General features: G+C 46.1%; 1 protein-coding gene across 1 annotated transcript in view; it reads right to left on the reverse strand.

Annotated features, from left to right (window-relative positions):
- ALLC (allantoicase) overlaps nt 1–19,688 on the reverse strand; it is a 798,769-nt gene that overhangs the window by 316,140 nt on the left and 462,941 nt on the right. Inside the window, exon 8 of the mRNA XM_086926374.1 lies at nt 19,186–19,318. Within this exon, the coding sequence (XP_086782500.1) occupies nt 19,186–19,318 (133 nt within the window). The remainder of the gene's footprint in view (nt 1–19,185; nt 19,319–19,688) is intronic.

Raw genomic sequence — 19,688 nt, forward strand, 5'->3', positions numbered from 1 at the left:
TGCACTCTCACATATTTGGATGTGTTCATGTGATAAAGGAAAAGGCTACAACTGACAGTACAAGAAAGCTATGGCTGAAGTAGGATGACCCATTGCTTTATGTTTTAAGCCTTAGTCGATGGAAGCAATATGTGAATGAGATTACCCATATATACATGAATGTATCACCAAACCCGCAGCCAGTACACCAGAAGACTTCAGACTAAGATGAGTAAAAAAGAAATGGAAAGCGGCAGGTCTTTTCTAGCTAAGCACCCAGGATCTGGAACAGCATCTCCCTCTTCATTAAATCTTACTCAACGTTGCTTCAATTTAGGAAAGCGTTGAAGATGCACCTCGTTAAATAAATCTAGTTCACAATGTATTTACAGTTCTCAAACCAGCTATCGTTCCTCTCAAGCATTGTCGTTATGCTGGGCTTTAACCATGTACATCTATCTCTCTGTTGGCTATTGCCTATATTTGCTCTGTAGATAAATCACTTGTAATTTGTTTTTTTATTTATGATTTCATTATTACATGAGGCTGGCAAGACAGCAAATGCTGTCTCTCCTGAACTAATACTCAGTCCAATGCCCCATGCTACTACTCCTGAGCAGCCACCACTACACGTCACCAGGAAAAACCTGGCAGTCAGGGACCGGATAAAAGACAAAAATGAACCCCACACACTAGGAGAGCGCTCCCAGGGCATGGCGGCCACTGTTTCTTTGTTTTTAAAAAACAAACTCCTGCTTTGGGAGTTTGTTGTTGTATCACAAAAAGAAATTGAACATTTTGATGAGCTGGCCGTCATTCCTGACGGTAGTTGTATGAAAATGGATTATTATTTGGGGTAGGTGACAGCCACCGTCAAGGAATGACTCTTCTTATCTGGGTCAATCCTCACAGTCGCTCAGTTAAACTGAGCTTAGCCCTCTTGAAGGTATAGCACAGAGCAGACAGGCATAACGTAGGGCAATGTGTAAAGTTGTTCATGGAGTATCACGCAGTAATAAAGTCAAAACACAAAGCACTAAAGATAATAGAATTAAAATAGAGTATAATTTAAAAAATGGCACCAAAGTCACAAAAGTCCAATAAGGAAAACAGGAGATATAAATTTACGTGTTTTAAAGGAGCATTGGCACTAAATAGCACTTAGTGCCAATGATTTTCTATGGAAGCATTAGACCAGGTCCTAGGCATGATTGGATTATGGCCGCCATGGAGCTCTGGTTGGATACGTCAAGGGGATTGGTCCTGGTGAAAGTCTGGAGTCCAACTACAGAAATGAACTCTGTCACCTTTTTTTTTTACCACACTTTTTTTTTCAAATAAAGGATAACGTTTACATTGCATTGCATAAAGTCTCTTGACATCCAAAACAAATCGATCCTGCCATTCGGTGATATCAAAATGGACAACCTGTCGACCAGTACAGTGGCAACATCTATCAATCGTCAGTATCCGCCCTCCCCCCACCACCACCCACAATCCCACTCCAAGCCGTAATACTAAAGCAGTTAATGTAATGCAAGCGTTCTAAACAGAGACGCAAGCATTCCAAACAGCGTGTCCAGCATCGGTCCCTCAGCCCACTCCTTCCGGCACTATGTTGTTATCTACCTGTGCAATGGCAGCCTGCTTGGTAGCGACCAGGTGTACCCTCAGTGGCCCCCAGATGTCTTTGGGTCTGGATGTCGGTGGCATAAGACTGGCATACAATTCTGCATTGGTGTTGCAAAATACTAAGCTGTTCAGCCAATCTTGTAGTTTGGGGGCTGACTTCCTGCCCCAGTGAATGGCCACCTCCCTCTTTGCTAGCAAGAGAGCCAGAGAAGCCAATCTCCTTACTTTCTTGGGGATCTGAACTGTGTAGCCCATGAGAGCAATTTCAGGAAGGGGGACAAGTGGAATCCCAATCATTTTCCCTTGGGTCTCATGTACCGCCGCCCAGTAGGACTGTAGGCAAGGACAGGTCCAGGCCACGTGCAGAAAGTCAGCATGTGGGGATAAGCATTTAAAAAAATTGTGTGACTTAGTAGAATCTATCTTGTGGGCCTTGGCTGGCGTAAAATAGGCTCGGTGGAGAAATTTGAAATGCAATAACTTATGGCGACTGTTAAGCGAGACGTCTAGGGTGACCCTGCAACACTTCTCCCATTGTTTATCTGTGATCTCGCCACCCGTAACTGCTTCACATTCCTGTCTAATCTTGGAGTCTTCTACCGGGAGCATTTGGGCGCATGGCTTGTACAGTTTGGAAATTAGTTGTGCACCTTTCGCATTCTCCAGGACCAAACTAAGCAGGGGGAACGAATCCGGTTCAACTGGATATGAGGGGAATGCCGCACGCAATGCGGATTTCATTCTGTTCATTAGGAAGCGAGTCATAAAGCTGCAGTCGGTGAACCTGTCTTCTTCATCCATGGATAAAATATGGCCCCCTGGGAACAAATCCCCTATCTTCCCAATGTCAGCTCCTGCCAACACGCACTGTACTATTCCTTCCCCAGTGAGTGGGAACCAACTGGCATTGGGCAACAGCAGAGCAGAAGAGTATAGACATATAGCACCCTTGTGCTTTCTCAGCTTGTCCCAAGTCCAAGCAGTATTTGACACCGTCTGAATGTCCCACCTGTCTCGTGTGAAGCCAACCAGCAACACCTCACTCAGATTGCCCGGTAGAACTAGGTCCTCCTCTGGTCTCAAAAATGGGATACGGGCGTCAGGTTGAAACCAGCCATGTGCGTAGCGGCATTGGGCCACCAAATAGTACAATTGGAAATCTGGGACGTTAAAACTCCCTCTGTCGTATGGCAGGGTCAGGACAGACCAGCGCACGCGGGGCTGTTTACCACCCAATACCAGTCTGATCATGAGTGCCCGTAGAGTGCGAAAGAAGCCACGTGACAGGGGCACAGGAATATTGTTAAAGAGATACAAAAATTTGGGGAGTACCACCATTTTTAATATGGCCACCCTGCCCACCAGTGACAAGGGCAGCCTCAGCCAACTTTCTACCTGTTCCTCTAGCTTTTGAAAGGTATGCCATAGTTTAAGCGTATAATCTGAGCGGTGTCCAGGTGGATATGGATGCCAAGATACTTAGCTGAGTTCTGGCACCATTCAAGAGGGAATTCACAATCCCATTTGACTGTGCTCTCCATTAGCTGAAATATGATGGACTAATGCCAATTGATGCCCAGCCCCGAAAATCTGCCAAAACTGATAATTTCACGGATCAGAGGGGCAGGTTTAAGTGGGGTTCACGGAAATACAGGATGGTATCGTCCGCATAAAGGGAGGCTAAAAGTGAGCCTGTCTTGAATTGTAGGCCTCTGTGTAGATGGTGCTCTTGGAAATGCCTAATTAGTGGGTCCATTGCTAGAATGAACAGTAGGGAGGAGAGGGGGCATCCCTGACGGGTCCCACGGTGTAACCGAAACGGCCTTGACAGAGTGCCATTCAAGCGTAGTCGCGCTGTGGGGCTGCTGTATAATAAGGAAAGAGTTATAATGAAGCCATAAGGAAGACCATTCACTTCATAACCTCAACTAGGAATGGCCAATCCGAAGAGTCAACCGCTTTCTCTGTGTCAAGTAACACCACCGCCGCCTGGAATTCGGGCTGTATTCTGTGCAGCACAGTGAACAATGTTCGGAGGTTCAAGGATGTGGAGAGTCCGGGGACAAAGCCAGACTGCATTGGGGAAATGATGTATTCTATCAGCTGTGAAAGCTAGTTGGCGAGTACTTTCACTAAAATTTCCAAGTTTAACAGGGATAGCAGTCGATAAGAGCCGCACTGTTTGTGGTCCTTTCTTGGCTTTGGAAGAAGGATAATGACAGCTTCACGCATTGTGGGGGGGAGACTTTGCCTTTCCAGAGCCTCTGCATATACCTCAATTAACTGGGTGGCTAAAATGTCCTTGAATTCTTTATAGAAGTTTCCAGTAAAGCCATCTAATCCCGGGGCAGTAGATCCCCACGGGGTATCTATGGCTAGATTGACGTCGACGACGGTTATTGGTTCGGCCATGAAGTCTAGCATATATTTCTCCAAGAATACCAATGCGATTTCATCTAGGTATGCAGTCTCGCCCTTACCATCTGGATCTGCTCTAGAAGTGTAAAGTGTAGTATAGTAATCTAAGAATTCATCCCGGATGGCCACCGTGGATGTTAGGGTGTTGTCGGCTGCGGAGTGCAGTTCAGTGATAACGTTTTTACTGTAAGGCGGTCTCAGCATTTGTGCCAAGACTCTGCCAGGCCGTTCGTCCTCCCTGTACTGTCTTGCAGTGTGGTATTTACTCATGTACAGAATTTCGCGATCTGCTGTGTCCCTGTAGTCAGCTAGTAGGGCAAGTCTCGCCGCCTGAGCCGTCGTGGCAGAGAGGGTCACCAGTTGGGAGTCTATCTTTGCTATTGCACGTTTGATGCTGAACATCTGTCTAAGTTCTTTGTGCACACCCGCTTGTTTGGAGATGCAAACTCCCCTGATAACAGCCTTAAATCCCTCCCACAGTACAGCCACCATGTCCACTGAGCCGGTATTAAGATCAAAATAGTAAGTGATCACTTCCCAGATCTTAGCCTTCAACAGGTCATCTGGAGGGCCCTTCCGGGGGACTGCCACTTCCTCTCATACCCTTCTGGTTGTGAAATCTTTAAATGCACCACTATCGGTGAGTGGTCAGAATATGTGCAGGGGAGTGTAGTATGGGAGTCAAACCAGTCCACCACCACAGAAGAAATGAGCCAATAATCTATCTTGGACCATGTGCCCTGTGGGCTGGAGTGATGAGTGTACGCCGTCAGGGTGGGGTTTTGCCTTCGTCAAATATCAGTTAGTGTGTGGTGCTCACAGAGGTCTCTCAGTGCGTGCCGTGCTCGCAGCTTGGTGTCGGGTTCCTTAGAAATGCTATCCAGGACGAGGCGTATTGGCAAATTGAGGTATTTAGAACATGGAAGAACTCGGGGGCATCGATATTGGGAGCATAAACATTTGCGAAGGTGACTTTGTCGCCATAGAGGTTACCTGTGACTATCACATACCTGCCCTCAATGGTCCAGGGACGCGTCTATGAGTGTAAACTGGAGTCTTCTGTGGACGAATATAGCGGTGGCCCTTGCGTAGTTGCTATAATTGGCAAAGAATCTGTGTGTGCCCCAGCTAGAGCTAAAACGGGCCGAATCTGTAATGGGGACGTGTGTCTCTTGTAGGAATGCTATATCGACCTTATGTTGAATAAGGGAATGGACCACCTGCCTCCTTTTACAGGTATCATTAAGCCCTCTAACATTCCAGGACATGAAGGTGACGTCAGAGGGTCCCTGCATGTTACCTAACCACAACATCTGGCCAGTGTGTACTCTCTTGATTGTCAGGACCTGTATGCAATGGTGACGTGATAAGCAATGCTATAAGAAAATGAAAACAGCAAATAACACGAATGTCCAACCCCTGCCCCCCCACCCACCACCCAGCCATCTTCCAACCCGAAGGTGGCCAACCCCCTCCAAATCCTCCAGCCTGTGAGTCATAGGGACCGTGAGGCTAACAATCAAGTCCCAAGAAGTGGACCCCGATATTGCAATGAACCAACACAAAGGATACACCCAAGGGGGGGTGGCAGCTCGCCATCAGACCTGCCAAGTGATGTATCAGTCAAGTACATTAATCAACTCGATATCCCCAAAGCATAGTAGCCATACAAACAAATATAATCAAGCCATCACCCTGTCCCGGGTTTGAAAATAAATAGTTCAGCGCTAGCGTCCTATCCGCTGTTTGGCAGGGAGGCGAGCACGCCCTCCGCCGAGTTCTGCGTGTTCCGTGTCTTGTACGTGCGACAACATTCCTGGGCTTCCGTAGGAGTGTCAATTATTTTGGACTTACCAGTGATGTCAACCTTCAGTCTCGCTGGATATAGCATTTCGTATTTAAGACCACGGTTACGGAGTGTGGACTTCACCCCCTGAAATTACCGTCTCGCCTCCAGGACCATTGGAGTAAAGTCAGGATAAAAGGACAGTTTTTATCCCTGCCACTCAATTACTCCACGCTCTCTCACCAGTCTCAACGCCGTGTCGCGGTCCCAGAAGTTCAGGAGTCTCGCAATGATGAGGCCTGGATTCGGTCTGGGGCCAAGGGACTGGTGTACTCTTTCAACAACAAAGCCAGGCGTGAAGGCTTCACTGCCAAACAAGTCTGTAAATAGCTTCTCCACAAAGAGGTCCATTCGGCCCATGGGCGTTGTATTCGGGACACCATTATGAGAACATTATTGCGTCGCCCACTCGCTTCTAAGTCCTGGTTCTTGATTGCGACTTCTTTTAGCAGGCGTTACGTTCGTTCCAGTCTCTTCAAACATTGGGCAGTCCCATCTTCCAGGTCCGATACACGTGCTTCCGCCACATCCAGGCTGCGGTCGTGGGCCTGGACTTTGGCGCCCAGGGACGCAATAGTTTGATCCAGGGAGTCAAAACGGGAGTCTAGCACTTTGAAACCCGCCCTTATCTCGAGTAGTAGTGATGCAACCGAGGCCTCGGGAGGCTCTGGCGCCCTCTCCGTCATCTCAGGGGGGATGCTGCAGTTCCTTCACTCATCTTTCCAAACTGCAGGGTGCTCTGCTTAGGGTCCCTGCGACCCATATCGTCGAGGTGGCGCTATTTATAGAGAGGGCTCACACAGTTCTGCGAGTACCAGGTGTAGCATGAATGGAGACTGACGGCTATACACTTCACAAGTGGCTCGGGGTCATAGAGGCTGAAGGGAACAGTTTTGTACATGCAGACTCAGGCAGTGGCCCCATCAGCAGCGGAGTTTAAGTTGCCTGCAGATGCAATTTCACTGGTGTCTGGGCAAGTGGAGCAGGTTCAAATACCCAACAGGGCCGGACTACCAAGATGCGCTGTACAGCAGGTGGCGAGCAGGCAATGTAGGGATGTACAAATCCCTTTCAGTGCATTTCAGGCGTCACGCTGTTGGCAGCGGAATTATTGCTCTACAGGATGGCACCCAAAGGCGTGCAGTGATGTTGGGATGAGGGGCAGCAGGTGGGCACACCAACCCCTCCATCGCAGGCCCGTGCGTCACTCCAGGCCGGTGCCCCAACCCCAAACGCCTAGGCCGCGTGGGCCCTGTCCCGACCGCGCCGGGCGCAAGCTCTCTGTTACTACGGGGACTGTGTCGTCTGGCATGGGTTCTTGTGCAGTCAAGTTTTGCTTCATCCAGCGTCAGTTGTGGGAGGCTGTGCGGCGAGGCTTTGTGTCATCAAGCCTTGGCTCTGAGGAGCTGTGCAGTGAGGGTTTGCGGGGCTTCCCATTGATGCACATTGATGCAAATTTCAGGGTCCACTTCCAGTGAACCAGGCACAGGAAAAGGGGCAGAAACTTTAAAATTCCCTGAGTCTCAAGCAACAGGAAGTAGGCCAGCAAGCCCTTGGAGCACACTTGAAGAAGGCAGAGTCCAGCTCTCCATCAGCAAAGTCAGAGAGCAGCAGGCAGCAGAGCAACAAACAGAAAAGGAGGCCTTCCAGATCAGCCATCCAGTTGAGTCTTTTAAGCAACACAGCAGTTCTTCTGGAAGAGCTTCTGTTACAAGTCCAGTAATGTCTGGTTTTAGGGGGTCAGAGTACTCTTACCCTAAAGTATCTTTTGATTTGAAGGTGACTTCAAAGTAGCTCTCTGAAGTGCACTATTATTCCTTTAGACCCACTCCTGTCTGCCAGGCTATCAGTGGGGGGTAATCAGTCCTTTGTGTGGGGACAGGACACAGTCTATTCAAGTGAAGTGTTAGCCCTTTCTTTCCATCCTGCCCACACAAGGCCATCAGAATGCAGATGTATACAGATGGGTACTCAGACACACCTATTCTTCCTGTGTTGTTGCTGTCTAGAGGGAATGCACAAAGTGCAGCCGTCACACACCCCAGATGCGTATTGGAGACCAGCTGTCAGAGAAACAGAGCAGTAAGTGCAGAGATGTGTCCATTTTCTAAAAGTGGCATTTCTAAAAAAAAGAAATGTTAAATCTAACTTCATCATTAAGGAGGTTTTATCATTATGATTCCAAAGATATGAAACATGAAAGAGCTACTACTCTCTGATCAGGAATTTCATCTTAAAAGTATATTAAGCAATTCTCAATGCTAGCATATGAAAGGAGTAGGCCTCACAATAGTGAAAAACGAATTTAGGGATTTGTCACTACCAAGACATGTAAAGATTAAACACACACATCCTACGTTTTCCTTGCATGGCAACCTGCCCTTACAGTTTATTAGGGCCTACTTTAGGGGTAACTTAAATGTATTAAAAGGGGAGATTAAGGCTTGGAAAGTTGTTTTGAATGCTAATTCGAAGTGACAATAACTGCACACACAGGCACTGCAATGCCAGGCCTAAGACAGGTTTGAAAGGGTGGCACAATTAGTATTAAATTATACGTTAGCAGTAATGTAAAACAATTAAAAAGCACTTACCTCTTTACCGCCGCGTACCCGGGCTGCCCTCCTCCCAAGAAATGTGCATGCATGGGCGTGCCCGCATGCGCAGTTTTCTTAAGCAGTGTCCGGATGGCGAGGAAGAGGAGGAGGGCAGCTTGGGTACGCCGCGGTAAAGAGTTAAGTGTTTTTAATTGTTTTAAATTACTGCTAATGTATATCTTAAATAGGGGGGTGGAGGCGGGTGGCGTAGTGGAGCTACGCGGAGTGCCACGGAGTTTGTTGCCAACCCCGTGGCACTCCGTGTAGCCCCGCTACGCACACTATGCCCAGGGTTAGAGAAAATCAATGAACCCATATATTAAAACTCCAATCATGAAGGAGATTAGGCTGATATTGGTCCTGATGAATAGCTACTAAATCATTGTTATGACTACACGGAAGCTAGAAACATTTTGACCTATAGCTATCTAAGATAACTAAAGTCTAATAGATAGCACCACACATTTTTAATATAGGTAAGCAAACTTGTTCAGTAAAGTTTTTCCTGAGAAGTAACTCTTTCCCTATTTTTAACCTCACACCTTCACACCTCAACACCAATCTGCTCCTTAAGCACACACACATGCACTTCACCAAACTGTGGACAAGAAGATCTCCGGCAAAGAGCCCCCATTGAGGGTGCCCATCAAGCATTGCAGTGCCAGACCGACGTGGAGCAAGTGCCCTATGATGAAGCATGACACCAATCTAAATGTGTGAGGGCATTTGATTCTTGAAAGGTCACCCCACCAGTATACCCTACAGAATAGTCTTTGACCCACATAGACACTCGTTCTTCTTTAGGAGCTGTATACCCCACATACATTTATTAGAATATTTGGAGCACGTATGCTGGACTTGGAAGTGCTCTAAGTCCCTCCCTTTGTTAGACACTCGCAGATACGTACAAATTCAAAGGAATCTCCTGAGGAGAGAATCAATGTCAACGAACAGGATAGCAGGATGGGTGTATGGGTAGTACTAGACTATATAAAGGAAATTTGGGAAGGCAATAATCTTAAAGGTTTGCCCCTTGCCCATTATGAATAAGGCAAAGTCTCCCAGGCTGTCAGCTCTTTCTTAGTTTGGGTCAAAAGTGGAGCATGTTGAGGTCCCAGCACTGTTTGGGCTCTCTGGAAATATGGACTTCCAGATATTTATTCAAGGCTTGCTCAATGCTTGTGGCGGAAGTCAGAATGCAGCCCAACAATGGGAATTACATGTGACTTGACAAATCGACCCCAGAGGCCAGCTGTATCCCCATTGAGTGTCAGAATGACCATCAGCCTTAGAAAGGAACATTGTAGGCACTTTATATAGAGGAGCAGGATGTTTGCTTAAAGCGAGACTGAGACTTTGTGCCTGGACTATCACCTAATTCTCCACACCTGAGCATCGCGGTTCATCAACTCTGCCAGTGGTTCCACTATCAGGGCAAAAGTAGCAGGGAGAGGGTCACACTTGGTGTGTGCTTCGTCCTGTTAGGAAACGAGATGATAACATTCACTTCACTATTTCCTGTGCTCATAGATCTGTGTATAAGGTCTGGATATATATGGGGAACAATGGGCTGGAATTCATTTTCTGTAAAATTTGGAGCATGAAAGCCCAATTTACAGAGTCTAACACTTTTTCAAGGTCAATAAGAAAGCAAAGGCTTCTGACAACGTATTTACCCATAGCCAGTACTACCAGCAAACGATGACATAAAACTGTTCTGATCTGCGCAAAGAAGTGGTCATATTACCTTGACCAGCCTATCGCTCAAGGGTTTGATGGGGATATTTATTTCAATATTGATCAATTAAATCAACTGGCAGGAGGAATATTCATTAGGATGCTTGCCAGGCTTAGTGGTAAAAAGCTTTTGTCGCACCATGCAAATTGTGTGGAAGCACCCCACACTGCCTGGCCTATTTGTAAAGTGGAAAAAGAGTGGAGACAAGTAGCAAGGCATATTTTCCTAAAACTGTATGGGGAAGCCATTGGGGCCAGTAGTTTGCCATGTGCCAATGAAGGCGATATCTTCCTGGATCTCTTCTTCCGGGATCAGAGCATCCTGTACCTCTTTGTTTTGGGATCTAGTGTGCTTGTGATGAGGTCTGCCGCTATCAGGTGGGACTGCTCTTTTGCCGGGAGGGGGTTCTGTGGTGAAAAACATTGCAAATTTTAAGTTGCGAAAGAGTCACTGTATGGCTGTGCAGGCTTATTCTAGTTTCGAGCTTGCGAGCAAGTCCGAAGAGTAGCTTGCTGACCTTGTCCCCCATTTCATAGATCCTGTGTTGAGAAGCAGCGTAGGACAGCATGGCTGGTTTTAAAAGTCGCTGATGTAGTGCAGGCGTATCTGATGTCACACCAACGCCAGCCATCTGAGAGGCTAGCCATTCCTTGATTGGGAATGCTGTTGCTCTAGGCCTAAGTGGCCCAAAGGCTTCAATCTCACAGATGCTATCTATCTTTTGACCATCAGAGAAGGATGCGTTCACCCCATCCCATTCTCCGGAACCCCTTTGAGGGGGTCCTCCTGCTCATGGTGTCCTCATTTCCACCCAGCTCCAGGCTTCCTCTGCAATTCCAAAAAAGTGTTTTCCCCAGCGAATAGTTTCAAGCTGTGCTGGGTACAGGAGCATGTGTTTGATCTGCATTGCCCTGAACTTGGTTTTGACCTTGACAAAGGTATTCCTCTGCTATTGCACCAGTGCTGTATTGTCCATAAAATTCATGGTGTTTATAGACTTCTATGAAGTAGTCTTTTGATTGCATGCCCCTTTGAGCAGTGCGTCTTGATCCAGATAACTAAGCAGGATGATGGGAGGGGGGAAGAGTGCTGAGCATTGATTTTTATTGAGAGCCCAATGCGCTCCTTTGATCATTAAGCAATATGAGTATTCTTTATCAGCGACCCAGGGTTTACACCAGTTGAAAAAGTACTGCTCTTGGTGTTCACCCTCCAGGCGTCTGAGATCTCCCTAAAGCACAAATTATTGTATCTGGATGTGCCCTCTGGGTACCTCTCGATGTTCCCTGTTTTCTGTTGGAACTGCTTGAGGGATTGCAGGTAATCTACCTCTGAGGAGACCTGAATCTCCACATGAATTATGGGGTCTGCTACATTACGCAGCATCTGCCAAAAAAGGGAGATCTCCACATTAACACCACCTATCCTCCCCTTGGCCACACGGAAATTACATGTGGCCTGGAGGATTGCAATCTAGGATTATTTGTCAGCGCCATGATGAGGTGGGTCTAAGCCATATCCTCCAGATGGTTTTTTTGGATTTCAGATATCTGGGGCGCACTGCCTCAAATCTAACGTTACTGTGTGTAGTAAGAAATGGGTGGCTGTGTGGTGCGTTAAGAGCAGGCGGAAAACACCCTTAACCGTCTAAGAAGTCAGAGACTATTTGATCATTATACAGCAGTGCTCTCGCAACCACAAGATAGTGTAACACAAATAAGTACAATAAACAGATATCAACAATACAATAGAAGCAGATTCTTTGGTGTGTTTCTTATCCCAGCAGGGCGAAGATTTATTGTGTCCAGACGTAAGGAATATCACAATATGCCGACACGTGTTTCGTCGTGTGCCGTAGAGTCAACACGACTCTTCAGGGCTGGTGGTACAAAAACATAGTGTACACATATTCAGTGGTACGTCGTATCACAGAAATAAGCTGCATGTAGTGACAGTATTATTTGTGGACTAGGAGAAAGTGAAATGTCTACGGTGGTGTGGTAAGAAACATGCTCTCTCTACGAGGTTCGGTTATTACCTTAGGACTCAACTCCTGGGTGTGGGTTGAGAATAGTCTGGAATTGTGGTGATGTATCACGTAGGTAAACTCGAGAGAGACTGTACAAGTGAGAGGAGGAAGAAAAACAAAAAACATCATCAGGAACGCATTGAAAGAAGGGCGTGCGGGAGCCAAACTGTGGATGGCTGCATAAAAGTCATGAAGTAAATCGGGATACTAAATTAAAAGTATCCTTACCACTGGGATTATTTATATCCAAAAATTGTTGATAGGTGGTAGTAAAGTATCCAGTGGAGTTATGAGCAAGACGAGTGATCTCCACTCTTTTGAAACCCTTAGGGCGTGTAAATAACTTCAGGGTTAGAACGCTGTTGTAAAAGAACAAAGTGAAATGACAGGATTATAGGAACAACAATTAGCACATATCGGTTGAAACCCTGTAAGCCTATTTGGGTATAGTTCATAAAGACAAAGTAAACGTTGCCCAAAAGTAAAGTTTTGTAACTGAAAAACGATGTGTTTCAGGTGTTGACCGGGAGGGGATCCAACAGTTAGGCAACTTCGGAAAACGGGTACGTTTTCTCGAATGGCGGTGCGCTGTAAAGGGTAGCAAGTGACATGTACGCGTTAGTTATACGCGTGTGTCAGTCGGTACCATGCCGAAAGGAATGCAGTCGGTAAGGGGAGAGGGCAGTGTCTTACCCGTGGTTAGGAATCCCTCCTCCGTTGCTTCCCGGTGGCCGTCTGTCGAGAGCGGACGCCTGACCGGAGGAGGAGGGATTGTTATGTAAAGATACTAGACAGAGAAGATGTCGGTCTGTGAGTCTGGTGAAAATGTAGTAGGCATCACCAATACCTCCGTCGTCACTACATAAGACGTAGACACATTTAATTATGCCTACGCGTTCTGCCAGCACTCGGTTAATAAATACAAATCATATGTAGATATTATCTGCACTGAACCAGCATATAAGAGCAGGACAAACACAATATAAGAATCCTTTTGACAATATTTTATCGCTTTTCCGTAGTTTGAAGACGTACATGTACTAAGTGTGTTTTCCACACATGCTAGTGCACTAGCGCGAAAGACTGAATAGTAACATTCTTCCTTCTCCAAGATGGCGGCTACATTTTCACCAGACTCACATACCGACATCTTCTATGTCTAGTATCTTTACATAACAATCCCTCCTCCTCCGGTCAGCCGTCCGCTCTCGACAGACGGCCACCGGGAAGCAACGGAGGAGGGATTCCTAACCACGGGTAAGACACTGCCCTCTCCCCTTACCGACTGCATTCCTTTCGGCATGGTACCGACTGACACACGCGTATAACTAACGCGTACATGTCACTTGCTACCCTTTACAGCGCACCGCCATTCGAGAAAACGTACCCGTTTTCCGAAGTTGCCTAACTGTTGGATCCCCTCCCGGACAACACCTGAAACACATCGTTTTTCAGGTACAAAACTTTACTTTTGGGCAACGTTTATTTTGTCTTTATGAACTATACCCAAATAGGCTTACAGGGTTTCAACCGATATGTGCTAATTGTTGTTCCTATAATCCTGTCATTTCACTTTGTTCTTTTACAACAGCGTTCTAACCCTGAAGTTATTTACACGCCCTAAGGGTTTCAAAAGAGTGGAGATCACTTGTCTTGCTCATAACTCCACTGGATACTTTACTACCACCTATCAACAATTTTTGGATATAAATAATCCCAGTGGTAAGGATACTTTTAATTTAGTATCCCGATTTACTTCATGACTTTTATCCAGCCATCCACAGTTTGGCTCCCGCACGCCCTTCTTTCAATGCGTTCCTGATGATGTTTTTTGTTTTTCTTCCTCCTCTCACTTGTACAGTCTCTCTCGAGTTTACCTACGTGATACATCACCACAATTCCAGACTATTCTCAACCCACACCCAGGAGTTGAGTCCTAAGGTAATAACCGAACCTCGTAGAGAGAGCATGTTTCTTACCACACCACCGTAGACATTTCACTTTCTCCTAGTCCACAAATAATATCCACACACTGCGGAATGAACTTGTCACCAACGCAATTTTTCACTCGTTGTCACTTTAGCCTGGCCTCACAATTTCATCTTGACACTTTATAACCCCAGGCATGCAGGTCCACCGTGTGTACGTGAATGCTTGCCACAATTTTCTATAAAAAAAATAAAAAAAATAAAAAAAATAAAAATCTTTCACTCAAAACCAGCGAATCCCACACCTCAGGCACCATCACTCAAAGAAAACCACTCACTTCTTTAGAGTGTCACTCTCTCAGTTTCTTGAACGTCATCACCTACTACACTGACTGCGTGTTTTTAAATACGCACATTCTCACTGCATGCGTGATGCACGTGATGTCACTACATGCAGCTTATTTCTGTGATACGACGTACCACTGAATATGTGTACACTATGTTTTTGTACCACCAGCCCTGAAGAGTCGTGTTGACTCTACGGCACACGACGAAACACGTGTCGGCATATTGTGATATTCCTTACGTCTGGACACAATAAATCTTCGCCCTGCTGGGATAAGAAACACACCAAAGAATCTGCTTCTATTGTATTGTTGATATTTTATTGTACTTATTTGTGTTACACTATCTTGTGGTTGCGAGAGCACTGCTGTATAATATCCTCCAGATGGGTTCCTCTGGACTCAAGTTGCAGACATTGTGCAGTAATTTATCTCGCCTTGAATCGGGGCCATTGCTCCTCCCTCCCTTCACCATGATGCTCCGGTAAAATATTGTGAACTAGACCAGATTTCTTAGACCACACTGTCTTCCTAGTGGCCTTCTAGGGCTCCCAATCCTGCGTGAGACCGAGCTGGTGAAGCCCGCCACAGGAGCAAGCCCAAGGTTGTCCAGCAAGTCCAATCCCATGGAGCCCACCCTCCATCCAGGGCCCCATGCTTCTAGAGCCTCAGCAGAGTAGTTTGCCACACAACTGCCCAAAGTGTGGCTCTACTGAAGTGGATTGTGCCAACAGTCTCAGCCAGACAAAGAGGGAGAAAATTCCCAAGGGATAGGCACTCCCAGTGCACCTAAGGTTAGTGCCCTGCACGGCCATGTAGCGAATGAGCAGGTATAATGTTGAAGCCAGGTCAAAGTTGACCAGCCTTCATGCCAGCCACCAGCACCGCCAGTGGAGTCCCAGATGCTCTCAGATGCAGAAAGGCCCGGTCAGAGGTGCAACTAGAGCCAAATTTCGGGAGGGGGGGCTAAGAAAAGTTTTTCGGGGGGGAGGGGGCTGAAACTTAAAGCAATAGGCTGAGTGGAGCTGCAGGGGCTCTTAGAAGGGGTGAAACAACACCATAGCCTCATTAACATGCAAATGGTCTTTTAAAGACCTGTGAAGTGCCCGGTACCCCTCTCTGACTCAGTGTGAGTCGAGGTCTTTGTGGCCCTTCAATGCAGGAGGTTCAGAAGGTCGTGGGTCTATTGCCGTAGATTCTCAGGTGCTGACTGATGTAGGAATGTCCAGTACCCCTCAGGGTTCCTGTGATTCTGTCTGAGTGTGGGCGGGAGGGGATCTGTGGCCCGTCAGTTCAGGAGGTGCAGATGTTCACTGCTATGCATCGGGGTAGGAGTGGTGGAGAGATAACATGGGGCATCTTGTTTCTATGTGTGGCCTAGTGGTACAGTCCCAGTCCAAGGATCTCTGATCTTCGCAAGCCAACTACTTCCACCTTTATCATTAAAGAAGATCCGTGCCATCCTGTACCCCGATCTCCTGAACTGCCCACCCCATGGCACATGCCAGCTTAAAGGGAGAGGTCACTGACCAGCCAGTGCCTGTTTTTTCATCCTGCCTGCCCCCCTCTCCATTCAGTCTGCCATCTCCGTTGGCCACATCAAACTGGAACGGTCACAGGGGAGGCACATACTGGTGCCAGTGTGTATTACCGTCTAGGAGGGACTCAGGAACCTGCAGGTGTGTCCAGGTGTCTGAAAACAAGTACCATGGCCTGCCTCCCTTCTCTGTTTGGCCTTTACCTCCTTCGGCCCACACAAAGACAGGTGCGCCACAGGAGGGGCACAAGCAGCTGTCACCAAAGAATCTGTTGGTCCTGGGAGCCTCCAGGTACTCTGTGGCCAATATGCAGGTCCAAATGGCAGGATCAGATAATGATTTATCACAGGGTTAATGGGGTTCAGAGAGAGACTCATCAAAACATGTCTGCCATCTTGGGTGGCTAGACCACGTCATCTGCATGAACCACTTTTAAATTCCATGCACCCTACGTGGTGGACCACAAGGCCTATATAGTGGTGACATATTAATATTTAAAAGGGAGGTCTTTGCCTGACAAAAAGTTATATTTGGTAGTTCGCACGACAGGTTTTACACTGCAGTAGTCAGGCTACAATGGTAGGCCTGAAGCCAAGTTGTGTAAGCCCACTCTGTGGATGGCACAATAGGTGCCGCAGTCCACAAGTGGCATTTTACTTCCAGGCCCTTGGTGTATTTTCTACACCATATGCTAAGGACTTATTAACAAGATAAATGTGTCAGTTAGGAATAAACCAATTTAACCATGTTTAAATGGAGGGCACAGGGACCTTGTGCACTTTGTAATGAGGAGTAGAGTTCTAGAGTCCAGAAAAAAAAAATCTGTCAAACGTTTTTAATACATTGAGAAGAACTGGAATGATGGGATGGAGGCATCATCCTCCTTACGGAATAAGCTCAGTTCACCGAACTCTAAATTAGGCGCAATCTCCCCCTCATTCACATCCACACCCACAAAAGACCCGTTCAATTTGAAAAACTTTGGCCCAGTCAATATTTCAGTATCATTGTACTTCCTTCACACCCTTTCACATTTTTTTTTTAAAACAGATTTTTATGAACTTTTCTTCAGTCATCTTACAATCATACAGTTCAATCTGGACCATCACTATAATGCTTCACACCCTTTCACATATAGTCACAGTTACGATTGGCGCACACCACCATTGAATTGCCCTGTGCCCTCTGCAGAGAGGACAAGGAGTGAATTTCAAGTAGTCTGAACACCTCTATGACCGAGTGATAACCACTGCGAGAAACTTGAACAGCGTTCACCCTCATCTCTAGATCTCTGTATCATGGTCAATTAGAAACACCCACCCATAACATGAGTTCATGCAGACACCTACTTGTGACCCTTGCTATAGCATGTACAATGCAAGATTAATATGTTGCATGTAAAAACTCCAGAAAAAAGCAATGTGATAAGAAAAGCAAATGCTCTTACAGAAGTAAATTTAGTAAAACATGAAAATGTGAGCTTGCACTTTCTTATTGACATAGATTACCTCAAATGTATTATATTTTACCTCAAATCTTTGGCCCTGGATTTTTCACGTATCAAGAACACTTACTTAATAGTGTCCATGATGAGAGAATGAGGCCACAAGCCTGCAGAGGAGGATGGTTCGGACAACACACAAGTAAACACAGCGTTCTCTGTCATTCACAGCTTTTCCTTATGTGACATGAGTGTACGCAGGGGCGCTACTGTACACAGTCAATGCATCACATGGTTAGAGACAGCTTTGGCTAGCGCTTGGCACTCTAGCCGTTGAACCCTCCGAGAATGCATTGTGGTCCCCCAATGTCCTCTTAATTGCAGTTTTAGAACCTCTGTGCCTCAGGACCTAGGGTGGCATGTTAGGCTATTCTCTCAATTAATTTCCCATCCCAGAACCCGAACAGTTGCAGAAATCAACCTCTATCTAACATCAAGATGACCTTCTCTCCTGGTGGTACTTCTTCTCTGTTGGTAAAATACAGGCTCAATATGGTTAATGCAGCTTTTGGCACAGTGCACAGCTTAGATAGATCGCCAGCTGCGGGCTCAATGATATCTGTGGGGAGGGTCCCACTGGAGTCCCTTCCACACCCTCATTACTGCCTCAATCAATAAACTGACCCACGGGCACCGACAAGTGCTTTCCACATGTGCCTGGCCTTGTGTTTCCGATGCTTATCCTTATCAGATCCCATAGGCTATCTTTTCGCTTCTGTAAGACAGAGGTCAAAAAGTTGCATGTCTGCCCCCAACATCTTGTCGAACATCAACATGGTCTACTCTACCCCCCTCATTCCAATGCCAAGCATGATTGAGGGTTCTCTCTATTCCAAGATGGCCAATGGCCATTTTCAAATATTAAATTGGGCAATGTCAAAGCAAACAAGCATTAGCAAAGCCAATAGCCCTGTGCTTGAATGTTCCAAGCAATATTGATTGGGTTTGCTAATGCTTGGTACATTTTTTTATTGCTTTTTCAGAGATTGGAGAGAAGTTCCTCGTGGAGCTCAGAGAAATGTGGGAGACGTCAAGAATGACTGACTATTGCCTCCAGAACATACCACATTGTAATCTGAATAGAATACAACTGTAAGACACCAAAGATAACTCTTAATGTTTACTTTAGTTCAAATAAATTTATAGCAGAATACAATTCTCAGCATTTACACAACTAATTCTACATCATATATTTACACTTTGAACTGTAAGCAACTTATTTGTAAGTATTACGTAACTAATTTTAGCATGAACAGTAGCGGCTCCTGGAGGTAGTGCTGCGGGGGCGGTGAGGCAGGGCAGGGGAGGGGAAGGGTGGGGGGTAGTGAACTCCGGAATGTGGCCGAACTGAGGTAAGTGCATAAATAATTAAATAAAACAAATTAGATTGCGCACACTGCAACACCAAATGGCGATGCAGCGTGCGCAATGTAATTAATTTTACTTAATTATTTATGTACTTACCTCAGTTCGGCCGGGTGCCAGATTTTACTACCCCCCACCCTGCCCTCCCCTTCCCCGCCTCACCGCCCTGCAGCACACCCTCCAGGAGCCGCTACTTAGCATGAATCCTTCATACAAAAAAGTAAGTTAAAATGTAACTGTCATATACAATTGCATGACTACACATCTTACCCGGATACATATTAAGTCTTATGTGAGTCCACCTCTGTTGAGAACTGACACCAAAATAATTGTGATTGGTCTCGGGGTTCCCTGTTTTTAGCTGTACCATTGGAAGCAGAAGAGTCCAGGAATCAGACTTCAACTGTAAGCAAATATGAAGAAATACATTTGTTAGAAGGTAATCTGCTTCTGAATGAACTCTGTTAATTAATGCTAGTTTACAGTGAAGGATTACATATCTTTCATTTGAGTTATTCATTGCGTTTCCATACCAAATATATAGAGCCCCATTTATAAACCTAAATTTGTATGTGTAAATCTACTCCTCCACTGTGGTGTAACTCTCCACTCTTGTGGTACTCACCATTTCTGTGTGGAGATTTCCAATAAGGTGAGAGTGTGGAGTCACCTATGAATGAATTTATGAGTATAACGTTACTATCAGTAACTTTTCACCTCTTGGTGGAAATCACGACCAGAGGGGTGAGTTCTCCCTATGAGAAAGTATAAGG

This window comes from Lissotriton vulgaris, chromosome 6 (genome assembly GCF_964263255.1).
Source record: "Lissotriton vulgaris chromosome 6, aLisVul1.2, whole genome shotgun sequence".
NCBI classification, from domain to species: Eukaryota; Metazoa; Chordata; class Amphibia; order Caudata; family Salamandridae; genus Lissotriton; species Lissotriton vulgaris.